The sequence below is a fragment of the Vigna umbellata genome, chromosome 1 (assembly GCF_029865625.1).
Source record: "Vigna umbellata cultivar VRB3 chromosome 1, Vumbellata_1.0, whole genome shotgun sequence".
NCBI lineage: Eukaryota > Viridiplantae > Streptophyta > Magnoliopsida > Fabales > Fabaceae > Vigna > Vigna umbellata.
Genome location: NC_142165.1, coordinates 21,478,751 through 21,505,499, shown reverse-complemented (window position 1 = coordinate 21,505,499; position 26,749 = coordinate 21,478,751). Strand labels below are relative to the sequence as shown.

At 29.6% G+C, this 26,749-nt stretch overlaps 2 protein-coding genes across 2 annotated transcripts; one reads left to right on the top strand and one right to left on the bottom strand.

Annotated features, from left to right (window-relative positions):
- The first annotated feature begins 8,088 nt into the window (after positions 1-8,088).
- On the top strand, positions 8,089-14,949 carry LOC124829708 (rust resistance kinase Lr10-like). Its single transcript, XM_088100223.1, has 3 exons — positions 8,089-8,870; positions 9,546-9,587; positions 13,726-14,949. The coding sequence occupies exons 1-3, from the start codon at positions 8,099-8,101 to the stop codon at positions 14,811-14,813; spliced, it is 1,902 nt and encodes a 633-aa protein (XP_087956349.1). The 5' UTR covers positions 8,089-8,098; the 3' UTR covers positions 14,814-14,949.
- A 1,167-nt stretch (positions 14,950-16,116) lies between these two features.
- On the bottom strand, positions 16,117-19,183 carry LOC124829706 (mediator of RNA polymerase II transcription subunit 12-like). Its single transcript, XM_088100215.1, has 7 exons — positions 19,032-19,183; positions 18,885-18,946; positions 18,665-18,777; positions 18,305-18,364; positions 18,168-18,200; positions 16,762-16,978; positions 16,117-16,378 (listed from the first exon to the last, which is right to left on the bottom strand). Exons 3-7 carry the CDS (start codon positions 18,708-18,710, stop codon positions 16,348-16,350), a joined length of 387 nt encoding a protein of 128 aa, XP_087956341.1. The 5' UTR covers positions 18,711-18,777; positions 18,885-18,946; positions 19,032-19,183; the 3' UTR covers positions 16,117-16,347.
- Between the last annotated feature and the right edge of the window lie 7,566 nt (positions 19,184-26,749).

Sequence of the window (26,749 nt, the reverse complement as noted above, 5' to 3'; positions counted from 1 at the left end):
ATATATATTGAGTGAATATTAGTTTCTCTTTTTGAAATTTAGTATAAATAATCAAATTAGCAATTTGAATCAAATATTGAATTGTTTACCTGGATAATTTATGAAAATTATTTTTATAGTTTGTTAATATACATACATATATATATATATATATATATATATATATATATATATATATATATATAAATTAAGCTTAACCTAAAATTTGGTGGAATTTTGGTCAAATTATTTTGTTTTGTTATTTAGTTGCATACTTGATTATGGTATATTGTTTGTTGTTATTTTCATTTTGGAGTTCAATACAAAATGTTATTCAAATTTATCAAATTTAGAATAATAGATTTAATTTGTACAAATTATGAAAAATGTTTTTCAGAATGGATAGGGTTTCACCGCCAATTAAAAAAAAGACATTGTTTTACATGTGTTCATTTTCTAAATTAGATGTGCTAGGAAGATCGAAATATACATGATATTTTTTTGTTACGAAAAATTACACAATATAGACATGTCATGTTAAAACATTAGGCACCCCAACTATGTCGCAAATAGAAAATATTGACAAAAACATGGACAATCATTTAAAGGTGGAAGAACAATTTGTATGAGCTCTTGTTTATACTACTTAGAAGTCTAATATGTATAAAAAAAACATGATGATAACAGAAATCAAGAAGAAATAGAAGGTTTCCCTGCTAAGATGATACGATTCTTAGCAATAATACCTAAGTTTAAAAGATTGCTTATCATAAAGAGATGTAAAAAACTTGACATGACATGGATATGGTAGAAAATTTTATGAACTTCTTTGAAATTTAGCTAATTCTCCACCATAGAAGATGATTCATAGAATATATTTTCAAAATTTGGAAAAGATTAATGAAAAAAAAAAATAGGGCATTAATTAAAGATGGGAAGAATTTTTATCAGAATTAAAGTATTAAACATAGTTCATGATAATTTTGTTGGTCATTTAGAATTTTTCTCCATGGTTATACATAGACAGAAAATGTGTTACGTTTGTATGATGATTTCAAGTCCGCAATAACCAGGAAAGGACATATATGTATCATGAGTCCCTTGATTTACAATTTAAACATGTTGCAAGAAACAAAAAGTGAATGTGTTTGATGCATGTTGTGAAGATAATTTTAGGTTGTATGCAATGTTACTTTATACCATAAACGACTGCTAACATATGTAACTTTAGCAATTATAATATCAAGGGTCATTATGTAGGTCATATATGTAAAACATTAGTTATATGCAATTGTAGGACGAGCAAAAGACCTTGCACAACAACAATTATAAAAAGTTCCTTCCCCATAGCCACCTAATTGTGGATTAAAAAAACATTTAATTGAAGTTAGGGAAATGAAGTTGAATCAATATCTTGAAATGAAAAAGGTGCATACTTGTTCTCAACTTGTCATGCTCTATCTGAAAAAGAAAAAAAAAAGTTTTATAAGTGTTTACTTAGTGTGAAGTCTAATGTTAAAAGACTTGTGTCCTTGTAACATATAAAGTTAATTGGTTTGAAGTCTTGTAGTTTTCATTTATTGATACAACAAATTTTTACTTGTGACTATTCACAACATATTGCTTTTTAGTGTTGTTGAATATAGTGAAAATTATGTATAAAATTCATCTTCCTTATGTTGAATATACACATAGAATCTTTTATTTATATTAGAAGAAATATGGACTAAGCCGAAAATACAAATAAGAAATAATGACAAATTAATTAAAGATAAATGATAAGTATAAAATCAAGATAATATATCTAACACCCCCCTCAAACTAGTGTATACAAATTGTATGTACCAAGCTTGTTACTCATATAATCCATAAAAACTTAATGAAAATATATGCTTCTGCACTCGAATGACACTAAATTACTAATGATTTGTTAAGATAACATAAAAGACAAAATATCAACCCAGAAGACTCATCCTAAGCAACAAATTTGGGAGGTTGCTCCATATAAACCTCTTGCAAATCGTCGTTGAGGAATGCATTATTGACATTTCGTGGATAAAGAGGTCATTGTTGAAGAGCCACACCACGACTATAAATAAACTAACAAAAACAATCTTTCTCATGGGAGAAAAAACCATATATGAACGAGTCAAACGTAATGGTGATAAAAGAGAGGTTAGAAGAAACAACAGCTAAAGAAGCCATGGATGACAAAAGAGAGAAACCTTAAAAATCCAAGATTCTCCAATCAAGGCACCTAAAACAGGAAAAAAAAGAGCAAACTCGATTTTTTTAATAGCTGCCTAAGAGGAGACGGAACATGCGACCACGCACGATGAACCATAAAGAAAAAATAGTGACCTCGACGCTCTAAATCGTTGCTTAAAGGGAGACGAGACGTCCATCACCCATGACGAAAAAAAGGAGCAAATCAACAATTTGAAAAGGAGTTAAGAGCGCGTATGAGCTCCAATGAAGCCATCGTTGATGGCATGGTGGTCGTCTAGTCAAGACTATCAAAATCGTGTGATCGTCGATCGAAACTGTAATTCCTGGTAGTGCCTATTAGAAATGTATTTTTCACCTTCATTTTAATATCATGGTGAATTTGATACTTCATTTGAAGAGATAAATCCAATTGTATCTTGTTCAAAGATACATTATAAAAAGTTAGTACCGTCCGAAAACTTCTATTTTGAAAAGATACATTGCAAAAGCAAGCATTGAGTTTTTTTTTTCAAAGTACATGTCAAATACTAAACCAATAGGAATTCCTATTTCTCGATATGATGGAAGGTACGAAGGTAAAGATACTCAAAATGTTTAGATTACAAATGTTATTTAAAAAGATATGGAGAAAGCATATTAAATAGGTTTAATTGCTTCCTTAGTCCTCAGTTTGGTTGAATTGTGTCAAATTCATCCTCATTTTTAAAAAAGTTTCATTTTCGTCCTCACGTGGTGTAAAAGTGTCAATTGAATCCAAACATAGGAAAAATTTGTGTCAATGTAGTCATCTCCGTTAAATACAGACTAAAAACCTTCAATTTTTAAAAACCTCACGAGGAAATTGAAGGTTTTTAAAAATGATAAGCACAAATTGTGCCTCGTGAGGTTTTTAAAAATTGAAGGTTTTTAGTCTGTATTTTTAACGGAGATGACTACATTGACACAAATTTTTCCTATGTTTAGATTCAATTGACACTTTTACACCACGTGAGGACGAAAATGAAACTTTTTTAAAAATGAGGATGAATTTGACACAATTCAACCAAACTGAGGACTAAGAAAGCAATTAAACCTATTAAATAATACAGATGAAGTATTGCATGTACATATTGCAAAGCATAAGTCAAATCAAGATAGCATAACTTTGAATAAAAATGGTATTGAATGAGCGTAAACAGAGTTTCTTAGTTTGGTTTAAGAAAAAAGATGTATAGCGAGTTAATGCTTCATAAACACTTTTGAGGCTAGCCACTTGGTCTAATAACAATGTCATTACATTCGGTTGGTGTAATATTAATAACTATTAGTTTTATACAAAGAAAGAAGATAACAAAAGTTGAGTACAAAATAAAGAAATTACCATTCAAGCTAAATTTCTTCACTTTGCTAACAAAAATTCAATCACAAAATCCAAGATTTATTACAAAGTCATATATGAGATTTGGGAAATTGATTATATGACATTTAGACAGCTAGTGTTCAAGTGTAAATGAGTTAATGGTAAAATGAGTGTGAAAAAAATGATTTAGAGTTTGTTTTGGTGAATCTAAATAACATTGAGTGTAAGGAATAAATTTTTGATTTTTGTGAGATGTATTGTTTCTCAACACGAACAATTGTTGTCAAAGTGGATAATGAAGTGGATGACATATTATTTGAAATGATTATATTAAAAGGATATGGGAAAAAAAACTTGTTTAATAAATTATTGTTACTTTTATTATTATAATATATTTATTTGTTGAAATTCATTAACGACATTGTTATTTCTTAAAGATTATGACGAATTTCAGATTTGATCGTGGAAAAAGCAAACAAACTATAAGATATTTCATCCAATTGCCTTAATTGATTGTGGAATAAGTTGCCAAGGAGAGCACACGTGTTGATATAGATACTTATTTTTACAAAGCATTAGACCCAAAATGCTCCTAGATTTATGAGCTATTTAGAAGTCACAACTTGATATATTATTCAAGATATCCTATAATATATTATTCAACTCGATGTGTTGTATGAGAAAGAAGAATAAAAAAATAACAAAGACACCAAATAAAAAGTATTTTGTTAGCTTTATTAGTTTAAAACTTTCCTAATTTTTTAGCATTTATTTTTTCAATTATTTCTTCATTTTTATATCTAATCTATTTACTCTTCTCAAATATATTTTTTAATTTAATTAAATTTGACAATTAGTACCTTCTAAACCTATTCTTCGACCTTTATCTGTATAGTTGATTTTTCAATCTATATATCAATTTTTAAATTTACCTAGTCTGACAAAGTAAATGATACTAACATATGGAAATCCACTCTCAATGGAGCTTATGCTATTATACTAATCTTCAAGATTCCACCTAGGCCCATCATAGAAGAAAAAGATTTAGAATTTTTATAGCAATTATACCACATCCATATAGAGTCAAAGAATCATATTATTATGATAGTGTTATTACCATTATAGATAAGTGGAACCAACGTGTTAATTTTATAAAAAGATATTTCTTTCAATAATTTATAAAGAGATAGCACCAAATCGTTAATTTTTAAAATAATCAAGCACCAAATAATTATTTTTTAAAACAATCAAGCATAAGATAATAATTATGTTTTGAAACAATCAAGCAACGAGTCGTTCTTTTTTAAAATAATAATTTTTTTAATGTTTGTTATAACGTTTCAAAATAACCAGAATGTAATTATATTTGGAACTATTTCTCACAATGATTTCAATTCTACGAAATCGATTACTATTTTTTATAATTAATTATATCGCGTTAAAAATTATTGAAGTTGCAGGTACGACGATTTTAACTTTAGATAAGACAGAGCTGAAATCATCTTGGAGTTATACAACATCATCACATAAAATCGTCTGGAAACTGTACAATTTACCTATTTTTATAATAGTATAAAATATACCTATTATCGTAATATATGAGACAAATTTATCTATTTTTATAAAAAAAAATACGTTCTTCAGTCTATTTGTTGTGGTAAGTACTTTGCATTTTATAGGTTATAGAAGTTGATTTTATTTACAGACCCGGTTCACATTTATTGGTGTGTTAATTCTTTGCTAATGATAGTCTAGTTTTTCTGTTGACTTGTGCATTTTTTTATTTCTGTCCTATTTTTAGTAATTAGTACTAGTTTTAGTTGTTCTTTGATCTTTTTAAGTCTGTTTACATAGTTTTTATAGTTTCCTTTTGATGTTTTAACAGTAAAGTAGGTTATATACTGATTTTAGCATTTCAATTTCTGGTCTGATAGTGATTTTCTATTTTCTTGTTATTTTGAGTCACTAATTTGTTTTTCAGTTTTCCTCTACATTTTGCTTAAATGGATTTTTTTAGTGTTTTTTTAAAAGCACACTTGATAACAAAAAATTATGATTAAGACAGTGAAAGAAAAGAAAAATTCAGAAGATAATATTTTCTTTAAAAGACAACTCTTTCTCATTTTAAAATTTGTTAGAATTAAATACTTCTTCTAAAGATATTTTAAAAAATATCTCTTAAATATTGTAAACTATATCTGAAAGAATTTTCTTTTTTCTGAAAGTTTCTAAAATATCCAAGGTAGTTAAATATCATTACTTAACCCTAAGTAACTTTAAAATTCTTTTAACTTTTTCTAATCCTTAATTGCAACAAAAAAAAAAACTTAACTTCTAAGTTTCTCATTATCAATTCTTTGTTTTTATTTAAATTATATAAAACACTTCTAATTCAATTAAATATAAGTGAAATTCCTTTATAAGAATTATATGTCTTCATAAGTGGTAATGTCACGAGAAAACATGTACTATTTAGCACCTAGCAAAAGTTGATACATTTTATTTATAGATCATCTTTATATGATTTTCTGTATTGATATAACTAATAGATAAGGATTATTTGGTTATAATTGAATTCATAACCTTTTCATCTTCTCTTTTCTAAACTTGCCAAATCAATTTTATAATTATCAAATGTTAGTAGAAACAGTTAAATCTACAATCTATCACATCCGTTCTTCCAACTTTATTATTAAGTCACCTTATAACTCCTCAATTGTAGGATAGGTAATATTAGATACCTTAAAAGATGTATTCTCTTTATTTTATAAGAAAGAAAATAAAAACAATAACGAAAACATTCTACATTTGAAAAATCATACACAGTTGTGCTTTGATATCTTATTTTTATCATAAATTGAAGTATGATTTGATTAAGCATTAAAATATGATTGAGGTGTGAATTTTGAATCTACATATAGAAGCATGTGACTGAGAAAATTTTTTATTTGTTAGAAAACTTCTTGGATTCTAACAAACTTGATTAGAAAAGACGTATTAGATAATGTCCAAGCGTAATTTATAGTCAGAAAGTTGTAAGGTAAAGTTTGTCTCACTTCTTATATCCAATGTATTAACAAAATTACATGACTAAATACTAATTGAGTTGAAGCACTTGACAAGTATTAAAATTTCGTATTTATTAAAATCAGTGGTGGAGACGAGATAAAAACGCGGTTTCTCAATCAAAGTAAACGTATCACAAGTCATCAGATAATTGTCTAAAAGAAAAAATGTGGTCCTCTCCATCTCTGTATATACAGTCTGTGTTGTTTTAAATATCATTACCTAACTTTGATTTTTGCACTTCAATTCAACGAGAAACTATTTGGACATCATGTGGAGAGAGGAAGCATTGTTGGTGGTACTGCTCCTTCTGTTCCATCAAATTTGTGCTACCAAGGAACAGAAAGAACACTTTTTTCGTGTCAATTTCTTCCAAACACACTTTCCATTATGAGTTTTTCAATTCCACAAATTCAACAGAGTGGTGGAATTTTGGGTAGCGTTTGTGGAATTGCTTCCATACAATAATCATTGCTTTATAAAAATTTAACATTAAATGTCTTTTTTTAATATTTGATAATATTATATTATTTTTATATTTTTTAAAATTAATTAATTGTATTAAAATTGTAATATATATATATATATATATATATATATATATATATATATATATATATATATATACTCGGTGATGAGAAAAGAATGAAAATGAAATAAAAATATTCATATTTAATTAATATATGAAGATGATATGGAATTTTAATTCAGAGATAGATAGAATAATAAGCACGTCTCTTCCCCGTACTATCACTTACTAATCAATAACTATTAATTAGTTATATGTACACATTGTCATTTGACTGCGTCAATTATGTATTTGCATATATATATATATATATATATATATATATATATATATAAAGTGATTATGTAAGAGAAACATGTTAAACTCTATTAGAATTTGTGGCTCTATAAAGCTTATCAACACGGATAATATCATTTTGGTCACAAGTCTACAGCCCTTCAATAATTTGCAAATATTTGAAGTAGAAAAAAAATCAAATGCATTATATAAACACTGCTTTTGGATCAGGAATATAAAATTTTATTTTGACAACTTTACCATTATTTATTGTAATATATTTAGGGTTTTTTCCTCATTTAAATAATTCGTGGACTATTTGTTGAATTTGGCTCCCAAACTAATTCCCTAAAAATTATTTTAGACAGCATGTAAATAAAACCTTCAAGTTAGAACAATTTATGATGATTTTAGAAATTCGAAGAACTGCATTAAAAAAAATTACATGATTAAATAGCTAAATCAGAATTCGTGCAGTTCACGAATTTTTAAAATTTTGTATTCATTAAAATCAGTAGAAACCAGATAGAAATGTGGTTTCTCAGTCAAAGTCTACGTTTGAATCATAAGTCTTCAAACTATTGTGCGAAAGGAAAAATGTGGTCCTTTAGGATTATATATTGAGTCTGTGTTGTTTTAAATATCAATATATAACTTGGAATTGGTTGCCCTCCAATTCAATGAGAAACAGTTTGGACAACATGTGGAGAGAGACAACATCGTTGGTGGTACTGCTACTTATTCTATTCCACCATATTTCTGCTACCAAACAACACCTTTGTCCCCCTTCTTCCTGTGGCAACATCCCCAACATCACTTATCCATTTCGATTACAAGGTGACCCAGACAATTGTGGTGACCAAAGTTATGAGCTTGGTTGTGAGAATAATGTTACGGTGTTGTATCTGAACTCTGCACAGTATCATGTGCAGGCAATCAACTACAACAACTACACAGTGAGAGTGGTTGATCCTGCACTCCAACTCCATAACTGCTCCTCCCTTCCTCTACGTTCTCTCTCTCGCTCCAATTTCTCTGATACTTACTCTCATACTTACACTTACTCCACGCATCAATACCAAGCCCGTCTAGATCCGCATCGTAATTGGGCATCTCTGAGTTTCGAGCATATAGTGTTTTTGAACTGTAACCATTCAGTGAGAGAAAATGAGAAGTATGTGGAGAGTGGTGAGTGCGTGAAGTGGGACTCAAAAGGCTATGCATATGCTGTTGTTGGTGACCTAAAAGCTGAGGACTTAGAAGTTGGGTGTGACGTGAAGCTTGTTGCTCCCACATCGTTCAGGACTTTCAATAACCATTCCTACGCTGCCATGCACAGGGCTCTCGCCTATGGATTTGAGATCTCTTGGGTTAAAGTCGCCTGTCAGAATCATTGTATTGAAAAGTTTTGCTATTTCGACTCTTCACGCCAGAAGCTTCTTTGTCCATTAGGTGCGTTATATATTAACTTTCTCTACTTTTCATGTTAAATTAAATTCATATTTTATTTAGTTAAAGCATAATTTTTTGTTTATATTTTTTATATCTTTATTTGATACTCGTTTTTATATAGGAGGTACACAATTAGTAATTTCTACCGATGTGAATTTTTTGTGAACATCTCTTGAAATATTTAAAATATGTTTGATCCCTTTAACTTGCCACATTATTGTATTCAATTGCTTTACCCATTCACTTCACTTTCTATAATAACAATCTTTGTACGATTATTCTAATTTTGTCTACTTTTCATGTTAAATTAAATCATTTATGTTTTTTATTTCTTTAGATTGGCTTCAATTAACATTTTACATAATTATACATATTCAAATTAGTAGGAAAATCATATTTCATCCACTTTTTGAGAATTTTTTGAAACAAAGTTTGAATGATTTATGTTAATAATTCAACCAACTTTTAGAAAGAAATATAATATTTTTTTATCTTTTATATTTTACATGCATTTATAAGAACTTCTGCATTAAATTAACATTTATTATTTTAAAATAAATAAAAAGTTGTTAAACTTGTTCACCGCTATTACCTTTTCATATGAAAACGGTTTTTTTATCAATAACTGTTCAGATAATCAGAATCCTAAAATGTTGATGTTTTCTTTCATTTCAGGGTTGTTCACGGTATTATTATACTGGTTAGCGTTGTTAGCTGGTAAGATCTTATCATCTTAATTTCTCAATACTTTAATTACAAGAGGAGTAGAGCTTTTAACAATGATTAAAATGGACTTTTTAACAGTAGTTTTAAAATTATCATTAATAGAAATGCTATTAAAATAATAGAACATTTGGCCATGGTTAAACATAAAATCGTCTGTATATATTTTTCAAAAAATTTCGAACCCCTTTCGACTACCGTTTATGATTAAACCGGTTTAATTTTTATTTTCTTTTACTTTTGAAAATTTTCACCTCTTTCAATAATGATGGTTGTGTTTTGATCTCTGGTTGAAAGTAATATATGATGATAGTTATATTGTTGCTGTATGTATATTTTTCTTAATATTTGTTCTGAATTGATTAGGGATCAAAATAAATAAATGTGTTTTTATCTAAATTTGTTTAGATTATTTATATTGTAGTAGAATGAATAAAAGTATGAGTAATAATATTTAATATTTTAAAATTTAATGGAGAGAGGCATGTATATACATCAATGATCAAAGTTGTCTATGTTTTAAATTAATAAAACATTTTTAATGTATTAGGTAATTAAAAAAATTATTTATATTATTTTCTTTAATCATTTGTTACATTTCCCTAAAAAAAAAACTCTTCTTTTACTATTACATTGTTTAGCATTCTCTTGCAAGACCTATTCGATGTCTATTAAAATCACTAAATTTTTTAGGATACTTTATCTTTTATTTGTAACTTCAATTACACATTTTTTTTTTCTTTTGATTTTCTTCATATGAATTACATTTTTAAAAACGCAAAACCTCCACTTTATAGAACTAAATTGTGTGAATCCCTGGTTTATAAGATAAACTAAAAAATGTATCTTTCCTTTTATTTTATTTAATTTTAATTTCATTTCATTTGAAGAGTTCTTAATTTTCATTCTCTCATTCAATGATTCAACTGGTTATAAATCTATTGAATTCACTCAAATTCTTGAGATGCTTTCACTCTTAACATTTAAAAAATATTAAATATTAGTTATCATGAAATTTCATATATATATATATATATATATAATTGTTATTTAACTATGTTTTAAAATATGATTATTGCTATTTAATTATTATTTAAAAAATAATAAATATTGTAGTTGTCATGAAATTTTAAATAATAAATATGTATTCTTTATTGTGATTTTTTTAAGAAAAATAATTAATTAATATTTAAAATATTATGAGAAATGGTTACAAATATATTATTATTTTATGGGTTGAAGATAAGATACAAATTTTATACCTAATTAATAAAAGTGAGACGAAAATGGGTATACATTTTTCTTACAAGACAGAGATAACATAGTTAGACTCACACTTACCTTATCATATTGTCACTAATACAATAAAAGTTTATTAAGTATGTGACTTTTTTTTTTACGTAAATTTATATGAGACCCTTAACACTTGACATAAATTTTTATTTTTATGCTTTTCTGAAAAACAAAATAGAACAACCATAAAAAAAGCACAGATAACAATTTCAAATGACAAAATGATAATCTATGAAAATATATAACACATACACTTGATCCACAAAAATACTAATACAATCGAAGCTTTTACCACGAAACATCATATTCTCCTCAAAAACCCTATAAGCAATAAAGAGTGAGATTATTGTTTATGAATGGATCTCTTGATAAAAATATATAATATATTAGTTAAAGTGACTCGTGGGATTGCTTATCTCCATCATGGGTGTGAGATGTAAATTTTGCATTTTCATATAAAACCCCATAACATCTTACTCAATGAAAATTTTATTCCAAAGGTTTCTAACTTTGGATTAGAAAAGTTATATCGAATAAATAATAACATCTATGGCAACAAGTGGAACCATTATATGCCTCCAGAATTGTTCTACAATAATATTGGTAAAACTGATGTTTATAGTTTCATAATGTTGTTGATGGTGGCAAGCAAGAGGAAGAATCTAAATCCTTAAGTAGCACAATCAAGTCAACTTTACTTTCCTCTTTGAATCTATAATCATATAAGAAGGCATTAATTTAGAAAAGGCTTAATACCATTGTTGGTCCCAATTTTTGTCAACTTTATTTTAAAGGGTCCCAATTTTAGAAAAGACATTATTTAAGTCGTTAACGACACATCATCAATCAGTGAATTACATGGCAGTTATTGGCTGACGTGGCTAGGACCAGAGTTGACTAAGGATGGTCGCGCCAATGAGGGCTTGACATATGGCAACCCCTTTCTTCACCTAAAAGTTAGGGTTTCAGATTTGCATCTCCAGATTGGGGAAAAACTTGCTCTAGTGCCGTCATGCGAGAATAGGGTTTCTCCTTCACGATGGATATGGTAAACTTCGTTATAGTTAGTTTGCTTCTAGGTTTTTCTCCTTTACGTGGATGAAGAAGGTGCGGAGGAGAAGCTTGCGGAGAGGCGCTGGTGGGACGGTTGAAGATGATTGCGTTATTTGGCTTTGCGTTTCTGCGATTTGGGTTTTGCTCGCGAGAGGTTGGTGATGATGTTGGTGGCTCTTCACCGTTGCGGCACGAATCACGCTTCTGGTTTGAAGGAGATTTTTGGCTCTTTTGGTTTTCATCTTCTATGTTTCAGGTTGATGGTGGCGGGTGGAGAATGAAGAAGCTTCACGACAACGTTGCTCAAAGGCGCGAGGAACTCGCTATTCAGTTTCGCGATGTTTGTAGCGGAGTGTTTAGAACAACGGCACAACCATTTGGTTAGGGTTTCAAAATGTTTGATGATGGAGGTATAAAGATGGTGGCTGACTGTAAGCGTGATGGCGGCAATTAAGGTTAGGTGGTGGCTATAGGGTTTCTATGTAGGGGGAAATTAGGGTTTCTGGAGGTAGGAGATGATGATGACATGTCAAGGGTGATGTGACACTGATTGCTCAACTGGACATTTAGCCATTAACGATTTAAACATTGTTAGCCAAAAGGATAAAATTGAACATAAATTACGATATAAAGGACTACATTGAACATTCGAAAAGAATGAGGACCCTTTCGGATAAAGTTAACAAAAATTGAGACCAAAAATAATATATTAAGTCTTAGGACTACAATGTGAAAGAGGAAAGTTTAGGATCAATTGAATGCATAGGTGAGATCAGGAAACAATAAGATGGAAGATGGTGGCAAGTTGATAATGGAAGATAGCAAATGGGTGTAAATGTTGATCGAACAAGTGATTCCATAATCAAACAAGTTTATCTTACGAAACAAGAATGTTTGGGTCAAGTGAAAGTGCATACAATTATCATTATGAGGACAAATATGCTTTTAAAAGAGCTTTAAAAGGAGTGACAACCATTAACACTTTAATAGTTGTAGATAAACCCATTGAGACACGAAAAGAAATGAAATACAATTGTGAGTACGTACGTCTACTTAATGGTGTAAGTTCTACTTTTTTTCATATTCCTAATTTAAAAAATCTGTAAATAAATTTTGTTTATCAATAAAACTTGTTATAAATATTATTTTATCAATGAATTTTATTACAGAATTAAAGTGAAAATTATAATATCTATTTTATCATTAAAATTTAACGATAAAAATATTTATCAATAATAAATAATTTAAATGGCCGATAAATTTTGCTAATAAATCCATTATCAACAAAGTTAATTAAAATCTTAAAATATATTTATAAAAATTATTGATAAATTATGTTTAACAAGAAGACTTTTTCCTCTATAAATGTTATATAACCAATGAATATTTATGAATGAATTTTTCTCCATTTGTAATGTGGTATCTTGGTATTATTAAATGTTATTTTCCTAAGATAAAAGTATTATTATTTGCAAATTTAAGGTATGGAAATACGTTCTAAGGGTTAGAGGAACAAAAATTGCATCAAAGACGTTTATGGAAGCTAAATAAATTACTTTAAAAGATTTTTTTTTTTGACAAATTTATTTATAGATAACAGTGTCAAATAGGGAATTTATTGATAGTTCTTCACGCTAGTCATTAGACTTACTCTCTCTTTTTTTTTTCTAATGTTACAAAGTAAATGGATATGTAAAGTTTAGATTTTATTATTGAAAATTTACTTTAAATAAATACTTTACTGTATTACATTAGTGTAATTACTCAACAAAAGAAATCCTTGCAGGTTTTGTCATTCTGCAATTGGCGGTTAACAAAATTTTGTTTGGATTGCCATTCTTAATTGTGATTTTAATATGTAAATGGAGGAAAAGACATGCATCAATATATGAAAATATTGAAAATTATCTTGAACAAAATCACTTAGCACCTATCAGATACTCATATAAGGAAATTAAGAAGATGACAGGAAGTTTCAAACAGAAGTTAGGTGAAGGAGGATTTGGCTCTGTGTTTAAGGCAAAGTTGCGAAGCGGACCTTCCGTGGCAGTCAAAATGTTAGGCAAATCTAAAGGAAATGGACAAGATTTTATCAATGAAGTTGCAACTATTGGAAGAATACATCATCAAAACGTGGTACAATTAATTGGATTTTGTGTCAGTGGTTCAAAGCGGACTCTTGTTTATGAATTCATGCCCAATGGATCTCTAGATAAATTTATATTTTCAAGAAATGGAAATATAGAATTTAGCTATGAAAAAATATATAAGATATCGATTGGAGTAGCTCGTGGAATTGCTTATCTCCATCATGGGTGTGAGATGCAGATTTTGCATTTTGATATCAAACCCCATAACATCCTATTGGATGAAAACTTCATCCCAAAGATTTCTGACTTTGGATTAGCAAAGTTATATCCAATAGATAATAGCTTCATCACAATGACAGCAGCAAGAGGAACCATTGGATATATGGCTCCAGAATTGTTTTACAATAATATTGGGGGAATATCTCACAAAGCTGATGTTTATAGTTTCGGAATGATGTTGATGGAGATGGCAAGCAAGAGGAAAAATCTAAATCCCAATGCAGAATATTCAAGTCAACTTTATTTTCCCCTTTGGATATATGATCATATTAGAGATGAGGAAGATATAGATATAAAGGATTTGATGGAAGAGGAAAAGCTAATAGTAAAGAAAATGATCATAATTGCACTTTGGTGTATACAGTTAAGACCAAAGGATCGTCCATCAATGAATAGAGTAGTGAAAATGCTTGAAGGAGACATTGAAGATTTAGAAATACCTCCAAAACCTACTTTATTTCCTGATGAAATGAGTTTAGAGAATCAAACCGCCAGTTCTATCTAAATAATTTTGAAAGAATTCATCTGCGGGGAAAAAGAGGTTGAGAATTCGTATTGCAGTGGTGAAAAATTAGAAAAAGGGGAAGCAGGTGAAATTTTATATTTGTAGTTCTTTAATCAATGATAAACATGTTTTGATATCTACAATTCTACTGCTGAACTTTTATTGTTCCTGTTATTTGAATAATAGGTGTAAATGTTTTTTAAATAAGATGCTTTCTGTAGTAGTGTAGTGCAACTTCTTATTAATCCATGTAAAATAAATTAATTCAATCTTTCGATAAAGTATATTATTTAAAATGCACACCATAGACTGTGTGAAGTTAAGCTTGTCAAGATCTAACAATGGTTAACTTTATACTTTAAAGTCATTATTTACCGATAGTCACTACAAAAATTTATAATTTTTTCGGGGTTTTTTTTTTTTCATTTCCGGATGTTTTAACCCCCAAAAAATGCTTTACCCGCGGTTGAAAAAATCGCAGGAAAAAGCTACGTCGCTAAAAAATTATCGGCGATCTTTAAAAACCTCCGATATTAGCAAGGGTTTTTCAAAACCGCCGGAACTAGTCGAGATTTTCGTCCAAACCGCCGGAAATAGCCAAGGTTTCTCAAAACCGCCAGAAATAATTACGGTTTTTCAAAACCCCTGGAACTAACCGGGGTTTTTTCCAAAACCGCCGGAAATGTATACAATTTTTTTTTTAATTTTTTATTGTAATAAATGAAATTATGATAAAATTAATTTTATTAAATATTATATATAAAATATTCTCTATTGCGTTTTATCATTCTTTAGTTATCTACATATAGTGTATCTCTTATTCTCTTTTGTATTAGTTTTCATCACAATTTAATAATACAAATTGGGTTTTTCTCTCTTCTCCTTTTCTTCAATACCTTAGTTTACTTTTACTCCTAATTTCAGAATAATATAATAAAGGTACAAAAAGTAAGAAAAAAATGTACAAAAAAAACAATTTTTAGAAATATAAAAAAGTAATAATGTTTAAATAATCAAACTAATAAGAGATTTATGAAAATCTTTTATTAAAAATAAAATAAAATATTAAATATATACTAATTTTCTCCCTACATTCTTCACTTTATAAAAATCACATAAAACATAGTCTCCAACAAATATCACATGAAGATTATCTTATAATTTAATGTGAAACTTGGTTTGTTACATAATAAACTCAACCTACAATTTTATTGAAATTATATTTTACATTACTTTTCATAAAATGCATAGATAAAATAAATATATATTTAATATAGGACAAAACCCAATATTTTAAAATAAATTGAAAAAAAAAACATTTAACATACAATTTTATTTAATGTCAAAATATCTTGTATCTTACATTTATTCCAAAGCCAATTTTAAAGTCCTCAAGCAACTTAAGGTCTTCCTTTTAATTTGGCTTAGCAAATATTGTCTATTGAGTTTGAGCTCCTTGTGGTGGATATCTGGCAAACAAAGTTCCTCAATGGTTCCTTCATCAATGGGTGTCGTTATAGGACTAACCTTCATTTCATACAACTTTGGCCACAATTTTCCAGTTACTGCAACAAAACACATTTTAAACTTATTTTGAGGTTCAAATTCAATACGAGAAAAAGTAGGAACATTAATTTTCCATTATTCATGCTTGTTAGGGAATTCCTAGATGGAAAGGAACAAGCCCACTCAGTAATAAAAAAACATATAAAATGTGTTAGCATATTATTAAATTTGTTGAGATAATGTTGTCATAAATATATAATTAATTAATAAAGTACATTTTATTGAGAACCATATTTTTTGAACCTGAAAATTGCTGCAATTTTCTCCATTGTTTCCTCCATTTCAAGAACAAAAAACCATAGAATTTATTTCACATTAACAAGTTCAACAAGAATCCTGTAATGAAAACCAATTGGACATTTCAATATCTAGTCTTTCTTACCTGTCAGTGCAAAGAGTAGGAAGAAATCTCAGGAGCAACTGCAATTGTAATGACATAGAAGCTCGTAGGGCTGCAGGAGATGGTGGAGAAGAATTTGTTGCCACTATTGGTCGTCTAGATAATGCAGCACTTCCAGTTCTCAAATTTTTGCGGTTATTTACTTTATTTGGCTGACCTTCAACTCCAGCAGGAGCACTTCCCAATGGTTTACTTCCACCTGTAATAGCAATTATGTGTGTCTCAATATAACTCAATTGTTTTACCAAGTCAGTTGCAAAAGAATTGCGAGCTTCATCAGAGCTTTGATCTATGGAAGGAAGAAGCAACTCGGTAAGAGCCCTCTCAATCACTTGCTACTGGCACCTTTTCAAATATGTTCCCTCTTCAACAACTTCTCCTTCAAGAGAGGTGTTGTCAAACTTCTTGTTATCCCCTTTTATAGTCAATGAATCAGTAGTCGGCCTACACCAACCCCAAGGTTCCCAAAATTGGGTCTTAAGAGAAAGTTTTTTATTAACAGCAATGTTATGCAACCTTTGTCTAATGGCCTTCCGGCCAAAGAGGACATCCTAGCCTCCAAGGAACCATTTAGCTTGCAACAACATTGAATCCTCTAGTGACCTACCAAAGAGATGAATCAATTCTGCAAAAAAGGGTACAGCATCAGGTCTAACCAATAACCTAGTGAGAAGTATTTGAATAAAATATTCTCATTCTCAGAAGCACTAGCAGCCTTCTCAGGACTAGGTGAGGACAACTTTATAGCATCAGACAAGGGCACATCATGATTCTCCACTTTTTTAATGAGGGCTTGTTCATTTAAAAGTAACCTGAGGAGAACCCACTGCCATTACCACTTCTTAAAAATTTTAAGAAGTGACGTCCTCTACTATGTAACATGAATAAAACTAGTGCAAGGTGTATAAAGAATGAAGGACATACTGTATAAACGCCAACTTCAATACATCGTTCTTCTCCAAGAATCTGCACAAGCATTGCAAACAGCTGTGCCTGATCAGAGGACACCTAAAAGCATTGCCAACGCTTTACTTCTTGCTAATCAAGTGAAATTACAAAGTGAAACATGACAGACAAGATAGAAAACAAGTGAGATTGATGTACATTCTTTCTAGCACAATTCTTTATTTGGGCCCATCAAATTTCACAAATTTAAGCTTGATCTCAGACAGAATATCAAAACACTAGTAGCACAAAGTTAACATTCAAAGACCACTATGTGCCCCTACATAAGAAGCCCCTTAGTCTTCAACAAAAATTGTTAAATTTGATTTATTTCACAGTTACGAGATGTAGGTTAATCATGTTCATCATCAGAACAATAAATTAATTGTGTACAACATCTATAGAAACAAATAATGAATAAATGGTACAATAATGTTACTCACTTTCATAGAACCAAATGTGCAGTAGAAATCCTGCTTGAATAGTGAAGATATAATACACAACCATAAAATCAACATTAACCACTCTATTACTAAACAGTTTAAGAAAAATTGCATAAGAATGAAATAATTAGAGACACCTGCATCAACATTTGACTTCCACGCATAGAGGTTGTCTCCTGCCGCAATTGCCTTAGGATCTGAAGTGCGTCAATTTAAGAAATTAGAACTGACCAGAAAATTATGATAAAAAAATTGAAAAGCCAATAACTTCTTACATTGCAAAAATAAAATAAAACAAAGTAGTTCAGAGCAAGATCCATGCTACATTCTGATTAAAGATTTATGTTCCTATAATCCTTTAAAATTAAAAAGGGAGAAGAACAAAGATCGAATTAGCTCCATGAATACAAACTTAGCTCAATGCAACAAAATTCTGAAAGTCAAATTTACAACAGAAAAGTTAAGAAAAACACTTAGCTCAAATGAACGCGCCTAACCTAGGCTCTGATGACCCCAGGTCATGGCAGATTGGTGAGAAACCATGAATCTGGTGAAAATCGAGTGGGCGAATAGAGGAAGCCGCGAGAGAAGGGGAAACGAACTACGAACCCTAGGTTCGAAGGATTGGTGGAAGAGAATAATTTAAATGGTGGAAAAGATGAATTAGTCAATGAAATGAAGAAATCAAAGTTACGAAGCTTTTTAAATGATACAAACCTCTAGACGAAGATGAGCGAAGACGAATCGGTAGAAAATGGTAGAAAACCCTACCTATTGAACTGAGGTGGATTTGAAAATTTTAATCGGTGAGAAAGTGAGACAAAGTGAGGAGAAAGTAACAGATTTGTTTACAATTTTAATTACCTTGATTGCCAAAGTGAGATCAAGGCCCAAAGAGCTCCATACCTTGAAGATGAACAAACGGCGCCCAAAAGGGATATGATTGAAAGAAAATGAAACCACAGAGACGAAAAGCGGAAACGAAACGGTGTGGGGGAAGGAAACTAGGGTTAATAGAAAATATTTACTGATTAGTCCGGAAAATTATTTAAAAATAAATAAATAAATGTTAGGGGCGGTTTTACTTATTAATCGCTGGAATTATTTGGGGTTACGAAAACCGCCGGAAAATAACCCCTATTAAAATGTACTTTTTTTTGTAGTGAGTTGTAACCAATAAAATTATGCTCAACCAATTTACTGATGGATTATACCTTTGCATTAGTAATTAATATTAAATATATCTAGTAACAACTATGAAAAATGATTCCTGCAATACTGGGAGTTTGTCTTAAATTAAAATAAAGGTTTATTAAATAAGTTTTAAAATAATTACTTAGAAATAAAATCTACTTATTGAATAGACTTAATTTTCAAGTCTACATAAATTTGGATGTTTTAAATAAGTCTATATTAAATATTTTTGGTTAATTCATTATAAAAAAAAATTCTTAATTAATGATAAGTTTTAGTTTCTAAAAATAATTAATCATTATAGTGTGATCAATTTAGATATCAATTTATAAACTAAAATTTATTGGAAACTAAAATAGTTTCTATTATAAATAAAATACTATAATTAGTTTCTAATTAATAACTATAATAGTTTTTATTATAAATTAGTATCTAAATTGATCACTAATAATAGTTACTAAAGTTTCTGCTACCAAAATAATTGGTTTTTAATTAAAAACTTGATCTCTAAACATATTTTTAATCATTAAAATTATTTAAGAATTTTCTTATAATGATTATAAGAATTAAAAATTTATATATTTTTCAATTGAGTTACTACTATTTAATTTATTTTTTTATTAATTATTTAAGAATTTTCTTGTAGTGATTAAAAATTAAAAATTTATATACTTTTCAATTGAGTTATTACTATTTAATTTATTTTTAGATAACGACTTTATTATATTGTGTCTTCACTTCACATCTAGAATAAATAAAAGTAGAGAAAAATAAAAGTTTTTCATCTCTCTCTAGACACATGACTTTATTTGGAAGAAAAAAATGGACAAGTATAAAAAAAAACTATATGACATCACATTAGTCATCTCGTTTTGGTATGGATGAGATATTGTCAGCATAACATCCATTTATCAGTTTTTGAATAAAAACAAAACAGAAGAGTAGGTAGGGAGACTGACACAGAGGAGAATGTTTTAGTTGTCATGATTTAAATATTAATTGTGGTGATGATTATCCAAATGACGAAATTGAAAGTATAAGCTTAAACTATGAAAGTGATGAAGTGAGCATAATGGTCATGGTTTGATCTATCATTTAGGTTCGATAATTGATGTTTAGAATGATAAATGATGAACTTTATGTCTAAATGCACAATCAATTAGTTATTTTATTTTAGTTTAACTTCTCTTACTAGATTCAATGATTAGATATTCACAAATATGTAATCAACAAATTATCATACAATTAAGAATGAGAATAAAATATTAAATAGGAAAAATCATGAAACATTAAAATATATACATTCAACTTTCACAAACAAGGAAGTTATATTTGTTCTTATACATTTTGAACATTAGAAAAAAAAACAAAGATGACTAACTTAGTCTCAAATGATCAAGTTTTCTCTTTCCTCCAAAAGGAGAGGTTCCAAAAAACGAGTTAATTTTTTAGTTATGTGAAATTTTCTATTTAAAGACTTTTATAATTAGATTAGACTTGCAATTTTTACTTGAATTTTTAATTGAAATAATCAATTTATTGATAACTTGAATTATGTAATTTTGTTGATAATTTTCTTAGATTTTTGAGATGACTATCTGTATAATGTAAATCAAATACTTATTTTTTTTCAAATTTATTAAATAAAACTTTAATTATCAAAATAGATAATAATAAAATACCAATAAAAAATAAAAATAAACATAATAAAAAAAATATATTAATGCTAATTATCATATCGTAAAATCATATGTTAGAGAATGTGTTTTAAGTCGATTCTGAAGTTAATGTTTCAAAAAAGTGAAGATATAGGTTAAAGTTCTCATAAACGGTTGGTCACAATAATGGGTTCTTGGTGTGGAAAGAAAGAATTGAAGCCATCCTTGATCTAAGATTTTCTTATTTTATTTTACCATACGGTTGTTCATGTTATTACACAAAAGAGAATATATATATATATATATATATATATATATATATATATATATATATATATATAAGTAAATAAAAGTCATAATATAACTCCTAAATATGTATATCAAATAATATTTATAATTATGTTTATCAAATAATACTGATAATTATGTTTATAATAAATTAAAAAATAATTTTCTTAATTAAAAATAAAATAAATAATCATAATAATATTTTAATAAAAGATAATGGATTAAGTTAGAGGCAGAGTAATTTAATTTGGTTATTCCATTCCATATGCATTATGTTGGATGGAAATTTCCGAAACACATATAATGATGTCTTGTATGAGTTTTCCACGACATCTCATAAAATGTGTTCCGGAACATTCTCTATCTTCTTTCTCTACAAGGTTTTCTCTCTCTTCTTCTTCTTTCTTTGAAGTAGCAGTAATGGTGAAAGCAATGACAATAGCGATAACCGTGGTGGGATGTACTGGTCAATGGTAGTTTAGTCTTTTTATTATATTAGTGTGGGGTACAAGAAGCAATAACCAAATATTGATGGTACAAGGGTTTGGTGAGCCATCCTAATGGTATCAATCGTATAAATAAAAAGCTTGAAACAAGTGAAAGGGAGGCCAATGAAGATGTACATTTACATAGAAAGATAGGAAGTGGGTACCATGAAGTGGAAGGTGAAACATGATGAGCATGAAGGACAAAGTTTACAAAATGGAGAAGCCATGATTCGGACTACATCTAAGTTTGAACTAGTGACTCCGAGCCAATTGGAAAATAGTTATATCACAGATTGAGTCGGTTTGAGTATGGAGGGCAAAGTAGAGAAGATTCAAACCAAGATGAAATTTTAAGCACTGCAATTGCGCTAGTGCAACAAAAGACTGGAACAATTGAACCTAGACCACAACTAGAAAACCCTAGCATTCTCAAGAAGAGAGGTATATTGAATTACGTCTTAGTACATATTAACGTCACCCACAAATTTATTTGTACATAACAACGTCAAAACCATATTTGTTGATATTTGTTTATACTGGACATTAAATTTACTCATTTTTTGTAATGTTACTAACTATATGGACGTGCAAAGTGTAAATTTTATTAACAAAGATTTGCTTCACAAATACATACTATTCTACATTATCATTATTAGTGTAATCATTCAAGTTAAACTTTCTTGCAGGTATTCTGGAGTTTATCTGTGGCATGGGCTTACAAGGTTTTCATTGGGCTGCCATTCTTAATTGTGATTTATATACATATTAGCATCTTCACAATGACTGTGGCAAGAGAAACCATTGAATATGGCTCCAGAGTTGTTTACAAAAATATTGGAAGAATATCCTATAATGCTGATGTTTATAATTTTATAATGCTTTTGATGGAGATTGCAAACATAAAAAACAATCTAAATATCTACGCAGGATCATTCAAGTCAACTTTACTTTCTTCTTTAGATCTACAATCATATTAAAGAAGATGATGATGTAGAGACCAAACAATCAACTTGATCCAAACAACTTCTAGTGAATATAAACAGTGATTGAAATTACAGTGGTTGAAAGATCTGGCAAGGATGAGAGCTTACAGGAAACAAAATGGAGAGTGCATTATATTTATTGCGTGTGGTAGAGAAAGGAGAAAGAGAAACAAGATGATTTAAGGTAAAATTTTATATTTGTGCATGTAAAATATGTTTTCATATTTATAATTATATATACTACTGCATTTTTTATTGCAGTTGTTATTTGGATAATAGTTTCAATTTTTTTCATATTAATCCTTTGCTAAAGTATACTATTTGACAATGAAGAATAAAGACTAGGTGAAATGATATAGCTTTGTTCAACGTCATTATTTACTGACTTGTAACTGTTAAAATTATGTGACCAGCCACTTAACCAGGCGACCATAGTAGTAAGAAATAATGTTAATTAATGAATAGAGATGTTCTTTTCCTTTCACTGAAAATATCATTATGGGCAAATTTTAAATTTAATCATATTTATGTGAAATTGAATTGTTTGTGTGAACATTCTACACGTTATAAAAGATGGTTGTTGAACGACCCAAAACTTGAATTTCGATCCCTAATTAAAACTTGAAACATATTTATCAATCAAAATAGTTTTGGCCGCTACTTAATATTTTAAACATTTAGCGATCGAAAATTTTTGATCGCTAATAAAATACTTAATTATGTCACAAATTCGGTGGTAGAAATAAGTAATTTATTTTACTTCCAACTTCAAATCGATCGCGCTAAAAACATTATATTTAACAACAACAAAAATTTAGTTTCTAATTAACATGTTAAACATATAGAGTGAACAACAAATTTTAAGTCGTCGAGACTTAATTTGGTTGCAAATGTGCTGGCAAAAATAAATTATTTATTTGTAACTTGATTAAAACCAGTCACTAATATAACATTTTTTCGATAGTTAAAAACATTAATTCAAATTTTACATAAATAACCACCAATTTAGTAACTATAATTTAACTACTGAGATTTTTTTTAATTCAATCATTAATCAAATTGTTGTCATTAGAAAAGTAATAATTCATTATTTTGATAGATTTATGATTGTCATGAACCTCAATAAAGCATGTTCAAAGGAAAATAAAGCATGTTCAAAGGAAACTACCTATTGACTAGCATAGATTAACTTGTAGATATAACATCGTAAGGTACGAGTTGTTGAGTTTTCCATATGCATACTAGGAATGTATTTGTCAAATGAAGAGAAGATGACTTTCATGACTGAAGGAGCCAATTATTGTTATAAAGTCATGTCGTTTAGCTTGAAAAACGCAAGGCCTATTAGTACTTGATGGACAAGGTGTTCGTGAACCTCATAGGATGTATAATGGAGATCTATGTAGATGACCATGTCATGAAGTCCATAGTTGTTGACGAGCATCCAACACACCTGCAAGCTATCTTTGATAAGGTATGACTTCATAATAAGAGACTTAATGCAAAAAAGTGTTTTTTTGGTGTAGGCGGCAACACATTCTGAGGGTTCATGATAACCCGTCATTAGATAGGGGTCAATTCGGACAAGTGTGAAGCTATACTCAACATGACGAACGTGACTAATCTCAAGGAAGTTCAAAGTCTAAATGGTAAGTTGGTCTCACTCTCCTATTTTTTACCATGTCTGAAATAGAAGGCAAAGTCGCTCTCCAATCTATTGAAGGAAGCTCAAACTTATCTTTTGAGGTAAGAATATGATGCTATGTTCCAACAGTTAAAGAAGGAAGTCGTCACACTCTCCGTCCTCAAGGGCCTTCAGCCTAATACACATTTCATCATATTCTTGCATTCTAGACTCGAGGAGCTTATTTTAGACAATACAACGTCTTCTTCAGCTTCAACACCTTCTTTTCTTCACCTCTTCTCATGTAGCCGAGAGGTTGCTCTACATAGACCTCTTCTTCAAGAAAACCATTTAAAAATGTAGACTTCACGTCCATCTGTTGAATCTTCCATCCTTGTTGAGCTGCTAGTGAGAATAGTAGTAGGATTGTTTCCATCCTTGTCACTCGAGCGAATACTTCATCATAGTCAATCCCCTTCAACTTTTTGTAGCTCTTCACCACAAGTCGGGATTTATAGCGCTCCACCTCTCCTTTTGCATTAATTTTCTTTTTGTATACCCACTTTACACCAATTGGCCAAACACCTATGTGTAAATTTGTCAGCTCCCACATTTCATTTTTTTCAATTGAGCTAATCTCCTCATCCATAGATTTCTTCCATCTTTCATCAAGCATGTCTTCTTCAAATTTTATATCTTCTACACTTGTTAACAAACATGCTACATGTACCACATCAGTGGAGTTATCTGAGCTCTTACTAGTCGTATCTTGCTTCAAGCACCTTTTCTACAATATCTTCAGCTGTAGTTCATACAATCGGTTTTTTTGCTTTTACCTTGGCTGCTAGACGATGTAAGACCCGAGAAAATGTAGAGTTTATAAATAAGATTTGAGTATGTTTTATTAAAATCTGCATGAGTTCACAAAGTGTTGTGTAGCTTAGTTGGTATGCAAGTCTTGAATAAAATATAAAATTCTATGTTGTTTATTTATTTTGTGGATATAAGTGTAATTTATGTTATTGTATGGTTGTTAAATTTATGATGTTTTATATTTTTAATGTGATGTGCTGGTTTGTTGGTAGAGATATGTGTCTAGGATTGAATGAACATGGGTATAGAAAGCTTACCTTTAATTTATTGTTTTATTGTATGATGAATTTTGGAATATCTTTAATTTTCTTTGGAAGTATGGTGAGTTATCTTATTTAAATGTTTGATTTTTGCAATTATTAGTTTTAAATGTTTTGAAAGATAATGTGATGTTTGTGTTCAGTTGAATAATTCATGATATTTCTTTGTCTTCCTAAACAATTTTGGAAAGAGAAAATTTTAAGAAGAGATATTATTAACAAGGTTGATGTTTAATTAAAGTGATGAGCATGGTTAAGAATCCTTTTGAATTTATTAAGAGTTAGAAATTTCTTCTTCATTGTAATTAAGAATTGAATTGATTAGGGTTAGGATTTATTTTTATTAAATATCAAATTATAATTAATTGGATCCTAATTAAATTTCAAAATCAGACTTTTTATTCTAAACCCTAATTAATTTACTAAATCAGATTTATTGTTTCTGATAAACCCTAGTTTAATTTTTTTTCCCCAAATTGATTTGGGGATTTTTCTTCTTCTTCTTGGACAGACCTGGGTGGGTCATTTTGTCGTGCCTTAAGGGAGAGCTTCTCTCCTTCTCGTGCATCCAACCCAGCTTTAGGGTTGCACACGAACACTCTTCCGTAATTTCTTTTCCCTTACCGATCTTCATTCTATTACTGGAGCAAACCAATCCCCAGCAATTTCGTTCTTCATGTCTCTGTGCCTCACTCGCGGAGCATCCAATCTTGGAGAAGAGGGTTTTCGGTGCGTGGCTTACTGGTGGGGGAAATCTGGCGCGACTATGGCGCGGAGGAGGCGCGGTGACGACGGAGCGATGGAGCGGCGAGGTCGCGGCGACTGCGCGATGGAGATTAGGACCGTTCTTCATCTCCTCCTTCTTTGTTTTTATGTTTTGGGTTATTTTTCTTAACGGCGATGAGGCGCGGCGAAGGCGCGGAGGAGCGTGACGAAAGCGCGGCGGAGATGTGGCAATGGCGCAAGGATGCGTTTGCAGTTCTGGTTCTACTTCCATTCGTTTTGATTCGCGGCACAAGCTTCCTTTCTCCTCCTTCTTTCTCTGATTTTTGATTGGGTTTTGTTGGGGTTTTCCTGTTGCTATATTGTGGTCTTGCAATTTGGGATTTTTGGCATGGTTCGTTGGATTTTCCCTGCAGGTTTTTAATCAAATTTTGGAGGTTGGAGTTGAATTGGGAATTTCATTTCTGTTTGCGCGTTTCTGATCTTGAAAC

What these genes read in the sequence shown, in the direction of transcription:
- LOC124829708 (XM_088100223.1), top strand. Translation starts at nt 8,099, where the DNA reads ATGAGAAACAGTTTGGACAACATGTGGAGAGAGACAACATCGTTGGTG. An exon ending in GAAGCTTCTTTGTCCATTAG is followed by an intron (nt 8,871 to 9,545) that starts GTGCGTTATATA and finishes CTTTCATTTCAG; the next exon opens with GGTTGTTCACGGTATTATTA. An exon ending in CTGGTTAGCGTTGTTAGCTG is followed by an intron (nt 9,588 to 13,725) that starts GTAAGATCTTAT and finishes AAATCCTTGCAG; the next exon opens with GTTTTGTCATTCTGCAATTG.
- LOC124829706 (XM_088100215.1), bottom strand. Translation starts at nt 18,710, where the DNA reads ATGGTTTCTCACCAATCTGCCATGACCTGGGGTCATCAGAGCCTAG. An exon ending in CTGGGGTCATCAGAGCCTAG is followed by an intron (nt 18,365 to 18,664) that starts GTTAGGCGCGTT and finishes GACGCACTTCAG; the next exon opens with ATCCTAAGGCAATTGCGGCA. An exon ending in CCTACTCTTTGCACTGACAG is followed by an intron (nt 16,379 to 16,761) that starts GTAAGAAAGACT and finishes GTTTTGTTGCAG; the next exon opens with TAACTGGAAAATTGTGGCCA.